This window comes from Sinocyclocheilus grahami, unplaced genomic scaffold (assembly GCF_001515645.1).
Source record: "Sinocyclocheilus grahami isolate Dianchi unplaced genomic scaffold, SAMN03320097.WGS_v1.1 scaffold15.1, whole genome shotgun sequence".
Taxonomy (NCBI): domain Eukaryota; kingdom Metazoa; phylum Chordata; class Actinopteri; order Cypriniformes; family Cyprinidae; genus Sinocyclocheilus; species Sinocyclocheilus grahami.
The window spans coordinates 2,883,369-2,893,750 of NW_015505194.1; the positions used below are offsets into that span (position 1 = coordinate 2,883,369).

Sequence of the window (10,382 nt, forward strand, 5' to 3'; positions counted from 1 at the left end):
TGAAATGGTCCTCACCTCCACCCTGGAGGTCTTTTGCTCCATCGTGGGGATCTTTAGTCCAGTCTGCTCCACCCTGGTGGTTTTCTGCTCTGCCTGCTCCATCCTGGTGGTCTTCTGCTCCACCCTGGCTCCCCGATTCCCCTCAATCTTCAGTCCTACTTCCTGTCCTTGGGCCTGGCCCTTCATCCCTACCCCTGTTCTGCCACTGCTCCACCTCCCTCCTGGAAGCTTCTCCTTAAGGGGGGGGCTATGTCACAATCACCAGCTGGAGTTCCCTTGATAACCACCAGAGGACACTCCATTTCATACCTCTGTCACACAGTCTTGGACTTAATTTCCCATATTCCTTTGCCCAGACTCATCAGCACTCATTGTTTGCTTCTGTGTCTCATTAACCCTGCCTGCTCACCCTATATATAGCCCAGTTCATTGGTTGTGAAGATCTGCATGTGTTAAGTACTACATTTCTGAGCCGTTATTCCTGTGTCTTGGTTGTTTCTGCCCCTTGTTCTGGATTACTCTTTGTCTGTGTTTCTTGTTATTGTTTGGATCATGATTGTGGATTACCCTCTGAATAATCACTGTGTTTGGATCCTCAGCATTCATGTCTCTGAGCAGTTCATGACACTAGGCAACTCTAGCTAAATGAACCCTTGCCTTAAATTTTGAGGTATTTATTTTAACTGAATTTGAGAGGCATGTACTGCGTCCATCAGACAATTTAATTAATGCTTTGAAATTCATGAAAATAGCATTATTTTAAAAAAAAATTTAAAGTGCCATGTAAATGGATGACAGTGTACTTCCAAAGAATGCTTTTGCTTGATGTTTTTTATACATTAAAGCATTGTGGAAAAGAGCACAAGTATTATGTTAATTCCACATACCAGTTGTAGTGTAGCTCAAGTAGGAATCCAAGCTAGTGGTTTCTGGATTTGAAAAACAGATTAAACAACTTTAAAATGCATCAAGACTTTTGGGGGATATGGGGGAAAACAAGCTGCCCTCTTCAATAAATGTTTTTTTCTTCTCAGTCACATGCAAGTGCTTAATCTTTAGCTTTGCTTTTGCTATAAAGGGTGATTAACTCAGAGAAACAATGTTTCTTTTTATGAAAATGTGTTTAATGAGGATAGATGTACTTGCATATTGAATAACGGTCAATTATTGAGGAACTCAGTAGAAGAAATTTAATGAACCAGTGACATAAAATAGATGTGGACATTTTATGAACATTTTAATGTCAAAACCGTGTCCCTTTATCGTCAGCATTTAAATTAGCTTTTTAAAGACCTAATCTTTATTGTATAATTGGACAGATATGATTGAAATAAATATTTTTTTCTACTCTAAAGGAGGTAGAGCTTTTTCGCATTTGGATCCCAAACTCTGGAATAGCCTTCCTGATAACGTTCGGTGTTCAGACACACACTCTCTCTGTTTAAATCTAGATTAAAGACACATCTCTTTGGCCAAGCATTCAAATAATGCATCTCATAATCTTGTACTGCAGTTATATCTGATTAAATGCACATTATTATTCTTTAGCTTGGGTTAAAAACAAATCAACTCTGCTTGGTTGGAACAGCAGCTACGCTAATTATGTCTCTATTTGTTTCTCTGTTTTTGCCACAGGATGTCAAATAACTAGGATTTACACAAGCTTCAGTCTGGATCCAGAACACCTGAGAAGAGATGATGCCAACCCCTCAGAGGACCTCAGATGATGCCAACCCTGAAACAACATACAGAACTACCAAATTTTGCTATAAGTTTGATTGCATCATATTATAATAATTGCTGTTAATAGTGTTCATCGTCTGTTTGATTATTTAATAGATTTTTCCATACATTAACTGACAGTCACCACTGATAAGCTACTACTAAATATTGTAGAAACCTAATTTGCTGTAAAGTTGCTTTGCAACGATTTATATCATGAAAAGCACTATACAAATAAACTTGAATGGAATGTTTTCCCCTCATTTATTTGTCAATAATGGATCATCTTTCCCTGAATAAAACAGTATTATTGAGTGTTTATGCATATAAATTACATTACTAAATACCACATCTACTAAATCCACATCTACTATACATAGTAGTTTAAGTATTTATTAAAAAGTTTGGGGTAAGGTGTGTCTGTGTGTGTGTGTTTTAAGAAATATATTCAAGCATGCATTAAATTAATCAAAAGTGACAGTGAAATACTTACATTGTTATAAAAATCTATTTCAAACAAATGCTGTAAAATGAAATTCTTTTGAATTTTCTATTCATGAAAACAAAATTCTAAAACAAGTAAATATATTATTGGTCCCACAAATGTTTTTTTTTTTTTTACATGATTTTGTGATTTACCTTAAAATGTAGTAAAATATATTTTCAAATACAGGCTATTCCAAACGTAAGCTAAATAGAAATCAGTTATTTGTAACTGTAATATTTCACAATATTGCCGTTTTTACTGCATTTTTGATCAAATAAATGCAGACTTGGAGAGCATTAGGAGACTTTCAAAAACATGAAAAAATGTTTTTGAATGGTAGTGTACATGAAAGTTAATTTATAATCAATAATATTTTAATTTTGAGTGCAATGCATTAGTTTCTAACTAGCTGTTCAAGCTATGTGAAATAGAATATGCTAAACATCAGTTAAGAAGGACACATCAGTCAAATTCAACACAGCAAACGTATCTACATAAAAATTATTGTGATTCATTTTATTGACCATTCCACCAAAACAAATGTCATACAATCCATGCCTACCTTATTTTTTTCTTGCATTTCCTGTGAAAGATCAATTTCCTGTTCTGTCAGTACATGGAGATGAAGGGATGTCTATTAAATCGTCCAAATAGACAGCAAGCGAGCATGTAAACTCCTCCCACTTTCTACTGTAAACGTATACTCTCCATGTCCTTCATTGTTCTGCACTCACATAGAAAATCATCTCAAAATAACTTTAGATATAAAGCACAAACAATCTTTCTTCTTGGCTTTTTATGATTTGGTCCACTGCACTCTGTTTCATGGATCCACATTGGGGAAGGTACTAACTTTATTGTTTCGACTAATGCGTCTCTCGGGCCGAACTCTGGGCTGCTTGGTCTGGATCAGCTCCTCTGGTGTGTTACCCAAGGGAGGAAGGAGTCTTTTCTTACTGTTCCTGGTTTCAGGCAGCCATTGTGGCGGCAACTCAAAAGGCCCAAAACCAAACTGTGTTGCATCCTCAGGGTCTGTGGGAGTCGCAGGGGCGACCTGTGAAGAGGAGTAGGCACATGACTGAATAGGAGAATGTCTTGGTAACACTAAGCCCTCTTCTTTTACCGCATCCCCTGACTGCGGCTGATGCAGCTCTCTTGCCACCCCTCCATTTCCACTCTGTCCTTCATCTTTGGGTTGAAAGTTGGTGGAGGCCACAGAGAAAATTTCATTCTCAACTTCTTCGTCCTCGTTTGGTCTGAAGATCTGTTGTTGGCCGATATTGAACATCTCCAGGAGTTGACTACCAGAGCGAACCACAGTCTCTCCACCTAGTGGCCCTACTTCAGCCAGACCCCCAATGCTGACCATGTTCCTTCGGCTATAGCGTCGATGCAGGCGTGCTAGCATATCAAGCAGACAACGCCGCACAGAGCGGTTTACTGTGAGGAGAAATAGGGGGTTGGTGAGAAGAGAGACCTTCGGCAGCCACACAGCAGTCAGCTGTAACCAAGACGAGGCTTTTGCAGCACCCAGCACTGAACGGTATATGACCAGAGCGGCGTAGGGAGTGCTGCACAGCGCGAAGACTAGAACGATGGACAACAGAGTGGCATGAAGTTCAGCCTCGCGCTGAGACACATACGGGATGGAAATGCTGTTCTGTGGTGTGCGCAGTGCCGCGATGATCACTTTCTTCTTCTGGCTGGTGCTTAGTGCGCGGCGGATTAGTGCCATGGCTAGAAACACCACTGCTAGTGGTAAAATGAGTGTGGTGATACTGTATGTGATCATGTAAACCAGATGTCCAAGTGATTGGCCGTCAGAACAGGAAGAGGTGGCGTAGACATCCGTCACATTGCTTACGGCAAAAACAGGGGCGCTGGCCACCACCGCATGCACCCAGATATAGATGACCAGGTCTCTGGATTTGGCATCTGATATCTTTCTCTCCAGAGGATACAACGCTGAGTAGTACCTGGAAGTGAAACAGGGAAGGCACCACTGTTAAGGTGCAGTCACATTAGCAACATTTTGGTAAAATTTCAAAGGCAAAAAAGGTCCATTACCTATTGTTAAAATAGACAAAACGAAGCACAGCTCACACAGAATTAATTTTCAAAGCAAGCAGCTTTCTGTTGGCTAATGTTCAGGGACTGGACTGTACTAGTTAAGCTTGATAAGAATCAACTCATAGGAGTCATTCATTTGGGAATCAGTTGGAATACACTGGTCATGCTAATAATAAGTTTGTTTCATTTAGAAGAACTAGTGCATGAGAGTCATTTATTTAGAGATCGGACTATACAAGTTGCACTGAATGATACTGACTAAAAGGAAGCGACTCATAAAAGTAATTTGTTTGGGAATCAGTTAGACTACACTGCTTGTGCTGAAGAGTTTTGATTTAATTAAAGAGCCTGTTTTGCTTCGAGATCGGACTATACGAGTTGAATGGTTTAGATTCACTAAAATCGGACTACACTAATTGTGCTAAATGTTTTTTGTTTAAATAGAATTTGTTCTGAATATGAACTAAATAAGAACATTTCCATTCCCAGCCCTATTTAAATCAGTTACATAACAATAATACTTTTTAGTGGACTAAATTGTTTATAGCACAATTAAACTGCTTTATGTGTGCACAAAAATACATAAATAGATTGATTAGATAGATTCATAATGAAAATCCCAGGAAAGACACAAAAGGAAAAAAAAAAAAAGGAAAATCAGAAAATAAGTCAGTCTCAAGTAAGGCTTCTGTGCTAGGCAAAATAGATTATTCAATGAACTGATAAAGGGTCTGGTGGAGTAGGTAGCTATGGAAGCACTAGTCTGTAAAACAGCTGGTGCCCATGGGTTGACTACAACTGTAAGAGTTTTCAGATTTTCTCAAGAGATCATTCACCATATTATCATCTTAACCAAGTGTTTTAATTACTGTTTGGTTGAGACCCTTATTGACCTCAAATCTGAAACAATTACACTTTAACTGTCAGTAAAAGATTAGTGAATTAGCATGCATGTCCACTCACCTATCCAGGGCGATGACAGCAAAGCTGAGCACAGTGGCAGAGCAGAAAAGCCTGTGTAGGAACTTGATGGCTTTGCACAGCAGGAGCGTATGGACCCATAGGCAGCATAGGGGACTGGCACTCAAGGCTATGTCAAAGGGCACACACACCAACCCAGCACAAATACCAGAACATGCCAGGTTCTTGATGAAGAGATTCGTGACTGATTTGAAGACATTGGTGTAACAAGTGCACCACAGCACTGCAGTATTGCCTGGGGACGAAGAGATGAAAAGGAGAAAAGGTTGAGGAGGGTTACAAGCCTATGTCAGTATCTAAGGACACAACTGAATGTGAGTGGGACATGAGCAGCCCTCATCTTATTGTCTACAGCAGTTCCCATGGCAATGAGGTACCTAAAGGTTGCACGCTAATTTGAAAGGGGGAAAAAAGCCTTGTTCCCTTTGTGGTTCCTGTAAGCAACAGTATGGCATTCTAATGCTGCTGTGAAGGACAAACCAAGCTCACAGCACAGGGTAAAATATCTGAGGAAGAAGCAAAAGCTTAGCATGCACAGACATAGAAACCAAGTGTTTCTAATATTGAGATGTTCACATGAGGTGAGACACTTTTTGGATAATTCATTTTATTCTGGGTTCAATACATGCTCAATTGAGAGCAATTGTAGCATGATGATTACCACAAAATTAAATTTCATCTCTATAAAAAAAGGGTTAGTAAAGCACTTAAAATTAAAGTATCACTGTTTTTTTTAACTACATACAATTTATCATGTAAAACCCTAAAATTCCTATAAAAATTATGATTTAGTTTTACGGGTTAAATAACTCAAGTTATTACAGGAAAGTGTTTTAATATAGTTATAAACTTTACATTTCTGCTTTTATATACTCCAAACCTGGTCCTATTTACTTCCACAGTCCATGAGGGACTATTTGAAAGTCAAATGCTGTCCATTGACCTTAACTTATACTGAAACCATACTATTCTTTAACATGACACACGACAACACAGCTGTAACTGATATGCATTTCCATAGTTTGCTTCATTTCTTCATACCATAGATAAGTATTTAAAACAATCAGAGAAAGCATGTAAAAAATATTACTTGGGGCTAAATGGAAATGTAACATGTCACTTCAAGTGGAAATCTATGCAAGATTAATTTACTTTGAAGAAATGATGCACGGACATGATGGAATTCACATGGCTTGAATTGAAATGGAGCCTGAGGTGAATCTTTCCTTGGATGTTAATGTGAACAGAGCACTTAGGTGACAGGTGCTCTCTAGCCAGACCCGTTATTACGCTTGACACACTTTTGGAAGGTGCATCTTTTCCGCAATCACTGTGACTTTCATCTTTTCCCATTACCATACAGGTGTAACAGGCAAAGCACAGTGGAATCCATCTGCAGCTGCCTCTTGTGTTATTACTCTGGTGACATTTTGAGTGCACACTGACAGTGCCGGACAATTGTCCATTTGTTCCCAGAAGTCTCCAGTATGCCTGTGGCTAATAGTGTTATTTAACTTCACAGGGGTTCCATTAGTGGTTTCTCAACTCTTTCTAATATGTTTGAGAATTTTGAAGTGTGAGAATAGATGTTGGCTGTTGGCTAACTTAGCTGTAATTATCATACCTGATTAATCTTAATGATGAAAAATCACTCAAAAGTAATTAAATTGTCAGATCAGAAGATTATCAAATCTTGCTGTGTTTTTAAAGGGATAGTTCACCCAAAAATGTGTATTCTGTTATCATTTACTCACCCTCATGTCGTTCCATACCTGTATCGCTACTTTCTTCTGTGTTCCACATAAAAAAAATAAACAAGTTTGGATGATCATGATAATACCATGAGTGAATGATAACAGAATTTTCAATTATGGATGATATAGCCCTTTAAATTCTTTGTTTGAGAATTATTCAAAATGTATGCGTTGGATGCATAAGCAGCAAACAGACAGATGTTAGTGGAGTATTTGAAGAAAAAAAACAACTGTATTTTTTCATTTGGAGGGAGCACGCGCAAAGCAGTTTGCTAAATGAATGCCAGGGATAAAACTTGAGTGAAATAATGACTAACCCATTGCCACAATGACTTCCGTAACTAGTAATCACAATGAATGTCTGAAACGCAAAATTCCCAACTTTTCTGAAATTTGAGCCCTAATCCAGTGCAGAAACAGATCATCGGATTACGATCATTTATACTAAGCGTTCTGCAGGATAATTAGTCATGTGATGGCTCGTTTGTTTGAGTCTGACAAAATTGCCTCCCTCTGACGTAGTTCAGAAGAAAAAAAACAAGAAGAACAAAAGGACATTATACTATAAACAACGCTAAAATCTCATTTACTGTGAGAAGGCTCTGAATACTTCTTTCTCCAAATATTGCATACTTTCTATAAGATTATCAGTCGTGTTCTACAGCTCCTATACGTAATCTGTGTAAACAAAATGTAGTATTTTTTGTCCCAGGTATCATTGTCAGAGTGAGCGGCTGTCGTGTAGAAAAAAGCCTCCTTAGAACCATGGCATGTGACTGACTGAGGAAACATTACACATCTCTGTTTGTATCAGTTGAAGCATGAATGAACCCAGTAAAAACAACATCTCATTTCTTTATTTCTGATTTGTGGCATGATCACTGACTTCTAGATGTGATAGTCATTTTGCTGCAATGTGTAAGAATTCACACAATCATCTTAACACATTTTCTTGGAAATATCACTGGCATGGCGAATAATTTAAATAGCGCTGCTCTCTAATACAGTTTGTTTTGTTTTTAGAAAAAACAAGCTGTTTGTACAAAGTGTCGATGACAACAAAATCATTTTTATCAAAGCAATCTGAATCTCAGAATAAGCTTGTATTAGGCTATACCAGAATAAGTTGTGATGTACTGTAAAAATCTAAAGTATGGACATGTCCGCTAACACAGAGTTAGTTGCAAGCAACTTGTGATTAAAATGTTGTTTCTACAAATTTAGAAAGATATTATCATAGATTATAGAAAGGAAATGATCCCTGAGTTGAAGTCAATAATTTAATAAACTTACTCACAAAAGAAGTAAGCATAAAGCTGCACTTATGCTCACAAGAGAAAACTAATCACACAAAACAGCTATTCAACATCACTTCCTCCCATAAATTCCCATGCTTTGTCCAAGCGTAGCCTACATTGTTTATACAAAGAGCTACATTGTGCACACACACTTTTTTTGTTGAATTTTTGATGTTTGAATAGAACAACTTTTTAGTTTGTCATTAATTGCTTGCATTGTACAGATTGTGAAACGAAAAGATTTGCTGTAGCATGACTAATTACAACACCTGTGCGTCATTATTGTGTGAACGCTCTTTGTTTACAATTTCTCATCTCTCACTTGATAAGAACTTACAATGTAACATCTGCTAAAATGTGATTCATCACGGAAAATATGTAGCCTATGACCATGTTTGTTACATTTTCACATTCCAAATCAAATGTGTGCCCCAGCTATAACCTTTAGAGTGGTTATCCATTCACACGCACAGTGCGATTCTCCATTAATTTATAACAGGCTCAAACTGTATGCCGTTTATCGCATCAATTAACCAGTTATATGTGATTGTTTGTTTTATTCAAATATATTTAGAGATTAAGCCAAGCCAGTGCAGCCCGCACACATTTGCTGATCATTAGCCAAACATTTTTAATTCTCGTTTTTGTCTACTTACTCAAAAGAGAGCCGATGAGGATGAAAACTTGAATGGTGGTAGAGAAATCTTTGTAGGCTCTTTCCTGCGCGTGCAGGATCTCCTCCAGTCGTGTCACCTCGTTATCCTGAGCATCACCCCACAGACCCACCGGAGACGACGCGTTCAGGAAACCCAGGTTAGATGCGTTTAAACGTGCGGTTCCGTTTCCTGACAGAGGAAACCAGCTCTCCGCGTTATCCGCCTCCATCATCATTCATATCTGAGGCGCCACCAGAATTCTTCGGCTCTGGTCTCGCCGCGCACACGTTATTGGTGAACAGGGCTCGAGCGTTATGTCGAGTCCAACATGATTAACTCGCGAGTTTTCTCCAGTTCCTCAAAATGATCGAAAACGCTGGACGGAGATCGTTCTCGATAATAAAATATCCCATGCAGGACTGCACATTGCAGATCTTGTCGCTAAACAACTGCCTTTTCAGAATCGCGATATTGAAAGGAATATTTGCGATATAAATAAAGACATAATTTTGATTACTCAGTACAGATCGCATATACAATGTCATTGATGGAGCGATACGACAGTGACACGCGCTTGTCTCGCGTCTCACAACTCAACTTCATTTCACTAGCCGTGTGAACAGACGAACATAAAAGAATACGGGTTATATACAATATTTCGCGAGCATTGGGTTACTACAATATGCTACTGTATGCTAATAATCGTCTAAACTGTGTACGATAAGCCATAGAGAAAATGCCAGAGAAATTACCAACATACCCGTATGAGATCGTTATGAATGATCACAGCCATATCCAAGTGTCAAAAAACGATTTTTGGTAAACGCATATCACGCTAAATATCGAGTCAGTGTGTGATCTTTAGCGAACAGGCTTCATTGCGAGTGACAATAGCGCGTTATTGCTTCAAATGAACGGTGGGCGCTTACAATAAAACGTCAGCGTGTCCGTCAGTCATCGGCGTCTCCGAGAGGCGCGTGAGAATTTGAAGCAGAGGTTTGGATTGAGCGTGTATTTGGCCAGATACTGCTTTAGACACAAAGCTACGTCTGTTAAGGTATTAACAGAATCCTCGGAACAAAAACGTTATTTGAGCGGTTTTCATTATTGTGAAGTAAATCATTTATCCAGTGAGCAAAACGCCAGCATGTAGCCTACCGAATCCACACGTTAAACTATCTCCTTGCAGTATATCTACTGAGTGTGCAAACCTCACACTGCATTGAATTTGTCTACGTGTTGCTTTTGTTTTCTTGTTCTATAATAAGAAGTCTAGTGGTCCTTGGTCTGGGGAGATTTTAGACAACACATGAGGAATCTCTAAAGCTTGTGTGAAATGAGACCGGGGCTAGTTGTCACACAAGGATGTTGTCAGAAGGGTTAAGCAATATTTCAGTAACTTGAAGGTATAGAG

The 10,382-nt window shown here is 38.6% G+C and overlaps 1 protein-coding gene across 1 annotated transcript; it reads right to left on the reverse strand.

Moving 5' to 3' along the window:
• Positions 1-2,721: 2,721 nt before the first annotated feature.
• On the reverse strand, positions 2,722-9,858 carry gpr176 (G protein-coupled receptor 176). Its single transcript, XM_016294381.1, has 3 exons — positions 8,969-9,858; positions 5,243-5,495; positions 2,722-4,185 (listed from the first exon to the last, which is right to left on the reverse strand). The coding sequence occupies exons 1-3, from the start codon at positions 9,201-9,203 to the stop codon at positions 3,033-3,035; spliced, it is 1,641 nt and encodes a 546-aa protein (XP_016149867.1). The 5' UTR covers positions 9,204-9,858; the 3' UTR covers positions 2,722-3,032.
• Positions 9,859-10,382: the final 524 nt, after the last annotated feature.